The sequence below is a fragment of the Gigantopelta aegis genome, chromosome 9 (assembly GCF_016097555.1).
Source record: "Gigantopelta aegis isolate Gae_Host chromosome 9, Gae_host_genome, whole genome shotgun sequence".
Classification (NCBI taxonomy): domain Eukaryota; kingdom Metazoa; phylum Mollusca; class Gastropoda; order Neomphalida; family Peltospiridae; genus Gigantopelta; species Gigantopelta aegis.
The window spans coordinates 57849540-57862865 of record NC_054707.1 but is presented as its reverse complement, the minus strand read 5'-3'; the positions used below and the strand labels follow the sequence as shown (position 1 = coordinate 57862865).

The window sequence follows — 13326 nt, the reverse complement described above, 5'->3', positions numbered from 1 at the left end:
AGACTTCAAGTGACTTGTAGCAATGGAAACGCCCGAATGTAATAGTCAGTAGTAAAGTGTTTTACACTGGTGTTTTGTTAAAAATATCTAAATGTGCCGTGGTCTATAATCATATAATGTAAATGATTAACCACGACATATAGAGTGGTATCCAAACGTAAATAAACAAGGAATAATAATGTGTAACTAACAAAGAATATATTAATAAATATTAACTGCTGTAAATAACTTTATCATCATGGATATTTTAGCACATTTTGTACTTGTCACTTCATCTGTTAACAAGAACAGTGACTTGTAATGGTCTTTATAGCAGTTCACAAAGCCGTAGGAACTGGGGGGGGGGGGGGGGGGGGAGGAGGGTGTGCTGTATATCACATTTCTACTTTTAGAATGCATCTGTATCCAACAAATTGTTTTGTATTCCAACTTGCAGTAAGATCAATCCTGCTCTCAATGAGATAGAAATACAAAAATGTACAATATACACACCATGTCAACCGTCACATCCCCAACTTTGGTATTGCCATGTTGTTTTCTCAGCTCAACAACCTCCTTCTGTTTCTCAGGGATTTTTTCAGCCAAGACAGATTTCAGATCCTAACAAGAAATAAAAAATAGAAATAAAAATTAACTATACATTACTTGCAAACTAGGTTCTTGCACTTTGGTTCAAATAAGTTGAAAGTTAGGGCACTGCCATTTAATAATCTATTAAAAATCTCTGGATTTCGTATATCATCCAATGAATTTCCAATCTGCATAAACTATTGATGGGTTACACAAAAACCCACACAGCGCTCACACTGGATTTTTTTATTATTTAGCAAATGTAGTAGAGTATTTCATTGAAAATTATTAAATTTGAGGAATGTTTTACTAGCCAAAGACATAAGTTTGTATAAAAATTAGCAATTTGCTAATTTGGCAATGTACAGGGTGAGCTCTGCCATATCGTTTTTGGCATAACCTATCATGACTATGTAAATGATGTCCTACATGTACATTTAATGCACAAATGTAAATTGGGTTGTGCACAATTTGAGTAACATATGAATGAAATGACTGTTGTCACAAATTTCAGAGACCTATAATCCATTCTCGTCCTCATCTAGTGTTATGGCAAGAGCATTCAAATTTGTATTCCTTTACTGATCTAAAGATACATCTGTAACCTGGTAATAGCATTAGTTGGATTTTTTTTAAAAAGTAATAATAAAAGTAAGTATCAATCCCTTTCTTGATATATTTAAAATAATAATTTGAATCACTCTCCTACATTTAGCTGTATACCACTCCCCTCAAGTTGTTTTTCATGTCACGAGGTCTCGGTGCTTCTGCCAGAAAGAAATTTTTGGGTATGGTGCCAAGGAATTGAATGCAACCAGAGTCAAAAGGGGCTATGGGATGCCTCCCCAAGAAAGAAAATGGTTTAAGTTTAGGGTTAAGAAAATCAGTCCTTGGCTTTTGAAAAACCATGGCGAATGAAAACCAAGCATTATTAATTTATGAAGCAATTGGTACATGTAAATGTAAAGACAAATGTTGCAAAAATGAGCCAATAAACCAATAATGTTTTCTTCCAATTTTATGTTGTTTGGTTCATTAGTGTAGTTTGACTTCTTTTTCCTTTAAGTAATGGAGCTATAATTTATTAAAAAGTTTCAGTAGTGCTATAGAAATATAATTATGACATACACTGATGCAGACAATTTTAATTTTTAATTACAATATACTAGTATGTACTATTCAGATAATTTGATGCACACAATTATAGATACCGTGATGAACATGCAGCTAAACATGTGTAGGAATCAACTTTCCTTGAATTTCATCATGTACAAACATTTTTTTTTATTTAACTTTTTTAAAATTCATAATCATACAGTTAATACAATAACTTTACATAACAGATCCAATGTTTATAACTTAATATATAAATGTGAAATGTATACTAGTAACAATATCAATACTAGTCCTGGCCTTGAACAAAATCCTAAAGGGTGTATACTACCAAATCAAATCCCATAGACGACAATAGTAACATATGTCTGGCAAAACTCCTACCTGCAACGTATCAATCGACATAAACGCCACGGATATAAATACTACCACCACTCACCCTTAAAGTGAATCACAAAAAAGTGGGTGTCAAGCTGCTCATTTCTGAGATAACGGGTAGCGTCTACGACTACCCTAGTTCCGCACAAAATTTGAGTACTTTTTTTTTTTACAGGTACCCCATACATGTTTCAAGCACAAGGCTACTTGACACAGTGGTACTAGATTAAATAAAATTGCATACATTTTTAGCCCAGATGAAACTATTATTTTTTACAACCAACACACTCACATTTATAACCAATCACAGGACTTGTGGTGTTCACTTCTCTATCAAAAGTTCGGTGCACCTCGAACTTTGACCCAGCCGGAAGTTATTTGGTTTAGTACTACCTATACTGATAATATACATTTTTCAAAAAGTGGCCAGCTATGTGTTTTTATGACAACCAGGATCTGGTGTATTCTGACATAAAGTGACAGCCTCACTCAAACTGTTGTTTCTACAGTGCAACCTAATATAATGTACACCTCATAAGGCATAAATATTGTATACAGTTTTGTACAAATGCAATGTGTCATATTAAACAACAAAATGTTTAAAAATAAAACTCCTGAAGATATTTACTGTCAGTTTGGTGTGTGTACTCAGGTATATATGTAGAGACAACAAAGATAGTCAGAGTACCTCTACTCCTTTAAAGTATTCCATTAAAACACATGCACTTGACTGACCCCCAGATTAGGAGACCTGAACAGGTACATCAAAGAAATATCAGTATTAAAAAAATACACTGTCTGAGGAAGGAAACACCAACATGACTGTATCTGTATCTGTATGAAGTAATAACTTAATGTTCTGGACATAGTGTTGGGAGGAAATCCTGTATGCAGGGTGTGGCCGTCTTCAAGTTACCAGGTGTGGGAATTTCAAATCCATCGGCCATGCTGATTTTCATAATGAACCATCAAAACCATTGGGAGCCACCCATATTCCTGACTATATTTTATTTGTAGCCTACTGTAGTTGGAGCTTTTAATATTTGTGATATCTGGAATTATCATCCAGCTTTCACACATTTATTTTTGATTAATTACTTAAAAAAACTACTTTTAAATGACATAATTACCCGAACATCTATTTTATTGCATTATTTTCTAATCCAGATCAATACAATATGTATATTGGATGTATTTCAATCAGTAATCCAGCATTTTATTTAGCTAGTAACATTGGGTAATACAGCTTTGTCACGGGGATTCTATAATACCCGTAACTGAATAAAACACGATTATCCAAATATCTCTCCTAACTGTATATCTATTAGATCTCTCTGTATTGGGCAGTTCGATACCCGAGTGGCTCGGCTCTAGGTATATCAGAGATAGATTTTATATAAAGTATATATAATATAGCACGTTAGTTCACTAGAATACACAATACATTTTGGAATCTGTATTAACCTTATGCTGACAAATATATTTTCCGCAGTTAATTACTTACAACAACAATAATAATAACAAACCAGAACTAATCACTTAATTAGTTAATCACTAGGTGTCTAGTTTACACAATATTCTAATCACTTCACCGTGATACAACACACACACACACGTGTGATAATTGAGAAACGCTGCCAGGGGAACTTAATTAATAAAGGAATTACAACTCTATTCCTAACTGGTTAATTTTTAATTAACCCTTAACTACTCATTCAGTAACCTTGTAATACAGACTTAATACTGGTACCTATCACAATAAAGACAATAACCTACAGTTTACCTAGGTCCTCTAGGATGACTGGTTAAGCTTTAATAATTTTAGACAGTGAAGCCTACAATTTACTTCGTCAGTTTACCGGAAACACTGTCTAAATAATATTGGTATAATACAGTATTAAAATATTTAAAGTCACATCAATCACATCAAGGTTATACAACAGAGCAGAAATAGATATTTACCAAGTCCAAACGGACAACGTTCCCCTGGACGCCTTCCAATATGTTTCTCCCCGATAAATCTAAAATCCTAGCTATTTATTACAAAAACCGAATATCGCCTGGGGGCACATCGCGGTACTCCCCCTATCATGTGACTTTTCCACAGCGACCAAGACGACATTTTTTCTTAGATGGTCAGACTAGCTGTCGCCATCCGCTAGGAAAACAAGGTCGTAAAACAGAACTCGCGGAGGTATTACGTAACTACTGGCCACATGGCCTCCACATCTGGTCTGGGTGTGTATTAGAGGGTACGGGCGTGCGGAGGTATTACGTAACAAAGTGCCCACCAGGTCTTAAGTGCATATTGGGAACAGCTCGACCACCATCGTGCAGGGGTATTACGTAACCACGCCGCACACGGCCCTCTGAAACAATTAACATCGCCACAGGCGAAACAAAATAAGAGCATGTTCCGTCACAAGCTTTAACAATAAAATAAATTACCAACTTACTCCAAGGCAGATAATCAAATCTGTAAAAAATTGGTCTGAATCCAGTATAAACCTAAAATGGTCTTCATGAGAGCAAACTAAGTGATTATTAAGAAAAATATTTGATCTGGAGATCTAAAGGTATGTTTAACAAGAGTATTGTTATGTATAACTAAGAACAGATGGCACAATAGTGACAACAAATTTAATTATGTCTTTGGTGAAGTTTTTCTTTAAATTTATTTTAAATTTTGCATAAAACTACAAATGTGTCTAAAATATAACTTAGCACCCTATAAATATGTCAAAATGACAATAAAAATCAAGTTCTTTACAAATTTGAGTTTTCAGAATTTCATACATGAAAAATTAACTATGTTAATGGAAACTAAAGACATTAACCTACTATTGACACGTTATTTTTAATATAAAAATAAATTGCTATTAAAATCTTAATTCGGGTTGCCCATATAACACCATATTTAAGAGCAGTTGTATATGGCAAGTCAAATACCATGTAAAAAGAAATTATTGAAATATTTACAGTATGAATTATAGGCCAAAACCAACTTTTCCTCAGTGCTAACTTTGATTCAAACTCCATTCAGAGCCATGTACAGTGATTAGTCTCAAGATCATAATAAGTTTTATTATGCACTGAATATGTGCTATAGGGTGCATACTACCAAAACAAATCCCATAGACGACAATAGTAACATATGTGGCTAAAACTCCTACCTGCAACGTATCAATCGACATAAACCCCACTGATATAAATACTACCACCCCTCACCCTTAAAGTGAATCACAAAAAAGTGGGTGTCAAGCTGCTCATTTCTGAGATAACGGATAGCGTCTATGACTACCCTAGTTCCGCACAAAATTTGAGTACTTTTTTTTTACAGGTATCCCATACATGTTCCAAGCACAAGGCTACATGACACAGTGGTACTAGATGAAATAAAATTGCATACATTTTTAGCCCAGATGAAACTAATTTTTTTTACAACCAACACACTCACATTTATAACCAATCACAGGACTTGTGGTGTTCACTTCTCTATTAAAAGTTCGGTGCACCTCGAACTTTGACCCAGCCGGAAGTTATTTGGTTCAGTACTACCTAAAAGCAGTGTTCATAATACAGAAAGAAAGTCCACCCCTACAATATATGGACTTTATAAACTAAAAAGATCTATACAGTCGGACCTTGTTATCTCAATCTCTGTAAACTCATTATCTCAGGAAATCAGGAGATTGGGAAATGGTTCCACGACATCATTTTCATCAAAAGGCTAGATTCAACTCAATCCACCATTATCTCAATCTTGGACCACTTTGTTTGTTCCCTTCAACATCGAGATAACGCTTGACTGCATATCAGTGTTCGAGATTAACGGTATCCCAATATCCCGGGGATACCAGATTTTAATTTTGGATACCAGTCTTCAAGAAACCAGTATCCCGCCGGGATACTATATAATGTTGGGTTTTTTAATCCTGAGTTTTTATTTTCCGTTAAAACTAAAAGTCGTCATTTGCCAGCGAAGTTAAGTAACAGTATTTTCGAGCTCATACCCAGTCTAATGCTACGCCATAACAATCTCTTACACGAAGAGCAGCAATGGACGGGGAACCACTAAGTTGCTGTTGTTTTTATTGGATGTTACTCCCTTCAAATTTTATTTTAGATATTGATTCCACGTCTGCAGAAAATATATACAATACGTAGGTTTATAAATTACTGCTAAATACTAATTTATGTCAGTATTACACCAAAATGGATGAAGCAAATCTGTTTGCCCATTTCGTTTGATTGTGAATTCTGCTATTTCGATTGTGATATCAGTGTAGCATAGGCAGGGCACAAAAACAGTATCGTCCAAGTGTGTTACGATGTTATTTATGAATTTCATTTAAGTGGGATACTAAATTCTCAGGTGGGATACTGATTTTGAAATGTTAGTATCCAACTGGGATACTGCCCAAAACTTTTAAATCTTGAACACTGCATATATATATAATTAATCCTTGAATAAATTGTGATATATAGACCAAATGTTTTACAAACTTATCATAATTGCATCAAGAGAATGCCACGCCTTTTGTTACATTATAATATAGACTCAGCTCCTTTTGTTAACAGTGCTCTCGCTGAGTGAAAATTAAAGGAGGGCAGCTGTGCGGCACCACACCCTTAAAAAAAAAACCCCATCCAAATAAAGGGTGGATGGGTAAAAGCTTGGTTACCATATTGTTGTGTGTTGGTAGACTTTGTGGAAAGACATACTCCTTATTTTGCCTACAAATAAGTGCAAAAACGTTTATACGAAATACAAGCACTCGTTTTTTAATTGAACCGAAGATGTTATTGGTCTGACATTCAGTCACAGGCAGTTCCGGTTTTACTGAACCGATCAAAGTTTTAATATGATTATTTTAATAAAGATTTCAAGATATACGAAAAAAATATTACGTCTATTATTTTTCTTTTTTTAATCTTTAAATAAAATAAAATACAACTGCATTTCAATAAATGTATTTCAGCCAGAGGTTAATGAATGTACATATGTACACAACATAGTAACAGTAATCGCCAACTATTTAATTTTGTTTGTTTCAATATATTTGTTAGAAAGTCAGACATTTTTAATTAAAAAATTACGCAACCAGTCTTCCCCAATATATTGCAACAGTTACATGTCATTTGACCTACCACTACCAGTTATGAAAAAAATAATAATAATAATATTAGACATAAAAAAGACTTTTCTGTAATGGGACCTACATGTAGGCCTATTCCTACATATCTATTATCATTTCTTTTCCTTGTTTTTATTATTCCGTCTACTTTTGAATTGTCTTTGTCTAAATTTCATTTCTTTATTAAAAAAAGTAAAAAGTTACACACTTGCCATTTTCGGGACCTCACGTAAGCTTTGTAGGCTAACAGTTTATGAACTAATCAAGACAATTTTACCAACTTTGCTGATTTTCATAACAAGTTCATTTGTGTAGGCTACAGAAGCCACTATTTAATACAATTCATTTTCTTCTGGTTTTTTAACTATATGAACAGTATAAATGAGTTATCCTTATTAGACGTTGTGATCTATTACCTTACAAAAGTGAACTGTTTCTAATTAATAATAAATTAAATAAGCAAAGGAGTTTTGATCGGATTAGTACGTCTTCAGGGCTAAAAATTCAGCTTCTTTTCACGAGAATCCATTTGGATTCCCATGGAAGCAGTAATTAGAATTCTGTGTCATATGCTACTAATTGTATATGGATTAAAAAAACCTTACTATTTACTGGAAAGAATAACCAATTTGTTTATCCAATTTTAAAAAAGTTTTTTTAGTTGTTGGTTCCATTTTTTCTTTACAGTCAGTGTTTTTTTTTGGTGTCTTACCAGCCCCAAGTTCAGCCAGCAAACGCTTCGCTAACTATTTGATTGGTTTCCAGTGTGGCCATTTGGTTTACTGTGCACTGTACAAACCAGTCAGGTGGACGTTTTTCTGCTCAGTCTGGCTGAACGCAGCCCATTACTTTTCGAAGGTTGCTTTTTCATAAACAGCGCATGGGATACTTTTGCTTATGTATTTTGCGCATTGGTTCAACTAACATAGAAATGTTTGATGTATTACTAAATTTGGGAACTGAACAAACATGTTCGTTTTGGTTCTCTTCATTGGCAATTTGGTTCATAGAAATGGGCCAACCACCGCTTGTCTCCAGGCCAGACTAGTCTCGCTAAAAACACTATATTTCGAACATGTACGGATTCGAATGTATGCTATGCTTTTGAAGCCAGTTTAAACAGAAGCTTGATAACCAGACTATTTTTTATTTTATTTTATTAATTCGGTAACATTTTACTCACTGATCATTCAATTAATAAATTTTTGTAAATATTTCATGCGAATCCAAATAGATTCTGATGTTTTATGCTTGCGTGAATCCTGGCGAATTTTTAGCCCTGGTCGTCTATTAAACCAGTGTTTTCCAATTTGTATAGCAAAGATAAGGACTGGTCATCTATATTAAAATCTTGCATGGATGCTACCGTTCTCATCGCATGTTTTTATTTTTCTGGTATTATTAAATGGATCTTTCTATCAGCTGCATACGGTAAATGGTGGCAATCAGTATAAAAAATTATTTTATGTGCGCTCTTTGTTAAGTGTAACATGCATTATTTTTCACACTTGCCAGATTGAAATTATGTGCGCTTTACGACCTCAACAGACAAGGTCTGGAAAATCATATAGTAATGATAAAAGTCATTAATTTTGTCAAATTGTTAACTTAAAAATAAAATCTGCAAAAATTATTGGGTATCGATGGCGTCATACCCGTTTTACCCTCTGGCAGAAACCCTGGGTCTGTTATTTCAACTAAGTCTGAAGTTTTACCACTAAGCTACACAAAACATACATGAACATTGGGTTCCAGATTACATACTTACTGTAGATGTTGAACTATTCCGAGTGCAAAAAGCTGCTGGCAAAATGTTCTGAAATAAAAATTTATCAAGTTAATACCAATAATAATAATAATAATAATAATATAAAAATACAATGTATGAAATAACATTTATAATAGTTGCACCATTAAATTGTATTTTAGGGTTGAAAATTAGCAGTCGCCCCAGCTAAGGGTGACTAAGAATTTTACAGAGGTAGTCCATTGGGCGACCATCGATTTTAGTCTGGCGAGTATGGTACCAGTTAAAAAAGAAATGCACTCAAACTGAATCGAATGACCAATGTAACAAAACACATTGCGTTTATGCCAGTGCAAACTACAGATCTGGCAGGAGATGATATTATAGAACATGTTCTATATTTTGACAGCGCCATACTCAGCTTTATGATTGTGATCTAGGACTGTAAACAAATATAGCCCAAATTGTACAGCAGAATTGTTTTTTTAAAGTCGTTGGCTTATTGGAATGGACTGGATTAGCCATAATTAACTAGTAGGCGTACTTTTTGACATCATTAAATGTTACGGTACAATTTAATCCTGTTTAATTAGCATACTAGTATTTTATTCTGGGACAAAATCTAAATTTATCTAACAATGAAATTTTCCATTATTACAGGGATTATTCCAAAAGTCAATTAATCAGGGTTCATACACTTCAAATATTTTCATTTTCCAGGACTATTTTGGTTCAATTTCCAGAACTTTTTTTTCCACATTTTTCCAGGAGTCTGAATAAATTACCTGGAATGGATTTTTGTGTTTAATGACAACCCAGTGGTTGTTATATCTCAAACATCAGCTACACCAAATCTAAATATATCACATGGATGCTAAAGTTGTAAAAATACATAAATACAAAAATAGTGTAGTGTGCAGATTTTTTTTGGGACTGTGTGTGGGTGTGAATGCATCTGTGTGTCGAGGCAATAAACATATATATATGCCCAAAACAAGCAAACCCAAATTGACTATAAACAATGTTACATACTAACCTCAAAATATTTTACCTCAATACCACTGAAACGTTAAGCTTAATTTGACTGATATAACCTGAAATACATTTCAGCAACTTTAATAACTGTTAATAACATTACTATACTAACAAGATCTAAGAGTGCTCAGAACAGACAGAACTATATGCATGGTTATTATAATATATGGTTATCATTTAACAAAGAAAATTATAGTTTTTATTTTCGCTGTGCAGTTAAATTGGGAGGGCTAGTTGAATTTGACAAGGACCAGTAAGATTTTTCTTTAACTGGCCCTACTGGCGACCATGGTTTTCAACCCTGGTATTTAACTGACTTACTTTAGAACTTTGGCCTACATTTCAATAAATATTTATTTTTAATTTGTATTTAATAGGGACGATTTGGTAACTGCAGACAAATTTAGTTTCTGCTGATTTTATCTATCACTTGGTAACAGACAATTAGATGGCAACACCTTATTTTAAATTTTTTTACTTAGATGACCATTTTCGTTTGTTTCAAATGTTCAAAATAGTAAATTTCCAAAGTATGCATATAGCAATTTTGGCCAATAAAATTATATATTTTCTGGTCATACTGTCAATAATTTCAACAAAACTAAACTAAATTAAAAATAATATATACAGTACAGGGGTTGGGGAAAGCCCTTTTTTCCCGGTCTAGGACTGATTCTCGATATCTGAGACCGAAATTATTTTTTAAAAACGTGCGTTTGCCGGTCCCACTTTTGTCATTCTTGTTGGTCCAAAGCACCTGTCCATTTCTATTATAGGAACAAATTCCTATCCTTCAATTGGATCAGCCTGCCCGGACATTGCTATTTTGTGCATGATTTAAAATAATAATAAATAAATAGTGGTCAAACTGACTGGTGTTTCAGATGTCTGTGATTTTAAAGTCTGCCATAAGTCGGACCTACAATCAATCTACTTCCACTAGGCTAGACATTTGTCAAAGCCGCTGTGCTGGTCACGAGATAAAACAGACGTTAACAATAGCATCATTCTTGGTGACAAAGCTACCAAGGTATTACACTCCAATTAAAACAAAGGACCCAGAGTTTGCAACTGGTCACAATCAACACATGATAACGACTGTGTTCGGAGCTCTGTCGGGTCAAGTGTAGAGTCCAAGGCAAGAGGCTTTTGTGAAATACAAAATGCTTGAAATAGCATAAAATATACTGAAATAATCTATGTGTTTCTTGTTGACTGTTCAATGTAGTGTATCAAATAATTATAAAGGACTTTAAAAAAAAAAAAAAAAAGGTTTACACCTTTTTTTTTTAAAGTGGGAGTGAGTTGGAATAGGTAAATCAGCTATCTTTAGAGCCAGGAGAGGTCAAATGTCATCCAATCGGCGACAACGTTATTAACTGCTTTGTCTAAACGTGTGCTAGCTCAAGTTGTCAAACGCTCCAACAGTGTTATCGTTTATTAATTTTCAGGACAGCACTGAATACTGGTACTTTTTATACATATATGGGAGTTGAGATGCATAACTTGTATTCCTTTTTTATATTATTTATTCCATTATGTAAAATATATATAATTAGGTTTTTTTCGCTGATGTGATCAAACATTTTGTTTTTCTTTCATGTTTTGATGTTTATCGTTTCGCGTTCATGATTCAAGATAAAAATATACAAATGCTACTATGATTTTGTTTTTAAAACACTATTTGGCAAATATCACCTTTTAAATGATTTTATCATTTTTATTTGTATTCCTTTCTCCCCCCCCCCCCCCCGGTAGTGATGACATCACGTGGGACCGCTTGACAATTTTATTTTTCCCCACCCATGATACAGTATATTTAATCTGCTATCCAAAGTTCAACTACTACCATTTGTGAAGTTAAGGCATTTAATTATACACATGTTTATAATTAATATTATTCAGAAAAAAATATTCATACGAATATGAAAATATTAATATCAAATAAATCTGTCTATAATCGTATGAAACATCTTAAAACCACAAACTGAATCATGTGAGCTATAGGATAATAGGGTCTGTGTGACTGTGCTCATGTCACACACTTTGTATAGTTTTTAAGTGACACTGGTATAAACAAGAGTTTTCCCCAACTGTTTCTTCATTAGCAGTCAATAAAATAAAAGGTTTCATATACATCATTGAACATGGTATGCAGTGGCTTTATCTTCAATCTTGTCAGTGTTTGCTATTAATCAATTATCTCTTGCTTTTAAAAAAACCCCCACACATGGTGACACACAAATCTTTCTATTAATTGTAAATTGATGTGATGTTACAGCTTTTTATGATAAAAATAAATTATCTAACTATAAGAATTTGAAGGTTGAATTGTAAGAAAGTATTGGTAAATACTAATTTGTTTCTACTTTTTGAAATGCTTTCTTAGGTTCTCCAAATAATTGGGCAACTGATCGAATTCGAACTGCTGTGTGACCTTGACTGAAGGGTAAAATACTATTGTTGTCAAGGCTAGGCCAACAGACAAATCTGACTGTATTGGAAAAACTGTATAACATAAACATACATGTCAGAACAAAATAAAGACTGATAAACCAACAAAAACTGTAAGAAAGGTGAAGTATTAAACCGCAAAAAACTCAAGCGGTACCAAATGGCAATCGCCGCAAGCCCAGGCTTCAGTAACACGCTGCCTCAGACACTTATTTTTGTACCTGCAGCCGAATAAATATCTATGCAGTAAAAATTGTCATCTAAGAATAAATAGAAAATGAATACCTTATTTTGCAGCAGTATCTGAAACGCAACCTTGCGGATAACTGACATGTTTTATTTTGATGTCACACAGCCAAAAAGCACTGCCACAGGATCTGACGCCACGGAAGTCGGATACTGCTTTCTTTCGCTTTTAATTTCCTCTATTTACAAAGAAAAATTGTCTGGCTATGATATTTACGTCCCACCTCTCTAGACATTCACATTAATATTAGAACATCGTGTGAGTTTTTACTTAATTTTCGTTTATTGAAACAATACATCGAACACTGGCTAAACTATTCAGGGGCCAATTTTCAGATATGTAAGGTATTTGTTTAAAAATGATTAAAAGAGGCTAATTTAAACAACATTTTATTAGTCAAATACTAAATGTTGTAGCCTCTTTGCATAACATTTTTGAATTTGGCAATTGGCAAATACAAAGGAAATTAATTTGACCCTCCCTCCATTTTTTTTCCATCTATACTAATTTAACTATGCACCGCTAAACGTCTTCATGCTAAATATAGCAGGCTTGACAATCAATGCCTCATGCCAAATCCAATTCCAAACTTCATCCATTCTATTACATTTTCCAGAACAGAGGCTTAATTGTTAGTGAGAGAT

At 33.7% G+C, this 13326-nt stretch overlaps 1 protein-coding gene across 2 annotated transcripts in view; it reads right to left on the bottom strand.

Annotated features, from left to right (window-relative positions):
• Window positions 1-12835, bottom strand: part of LOC121381883 (probable citrate synthase 2, mitochondrial) — a 32002-nt gene extending 19167 nt beyond the window's left edge. Inside the window, exons 1-3 of one of the 2 annotated variants that reach the window (XM_041511277.1) lie at window positions 12721-12835; window positions 8968-9015; window positions 493-600 (exon numbers count right to left, since the gene is read on the bottom strand). In XM_041511277.1, the coding sequence (XP_041367211.1) occupies window positions 493-600; window positions 8968-9015; window positions 12721-12768 (204 nt within the window). In that variant the 5' untranslated portion in view covers window positions 12769-12835. The remainder of the gene's footprint in view (window positions 1-492; window positions 601-8967; window positions 9016-12720) is intronic. The other variant, XM_041511276.1, reaches the window with a different exon arrangement.
• Window positions 12836-13326: the final 491 nt, after the last annotated feature.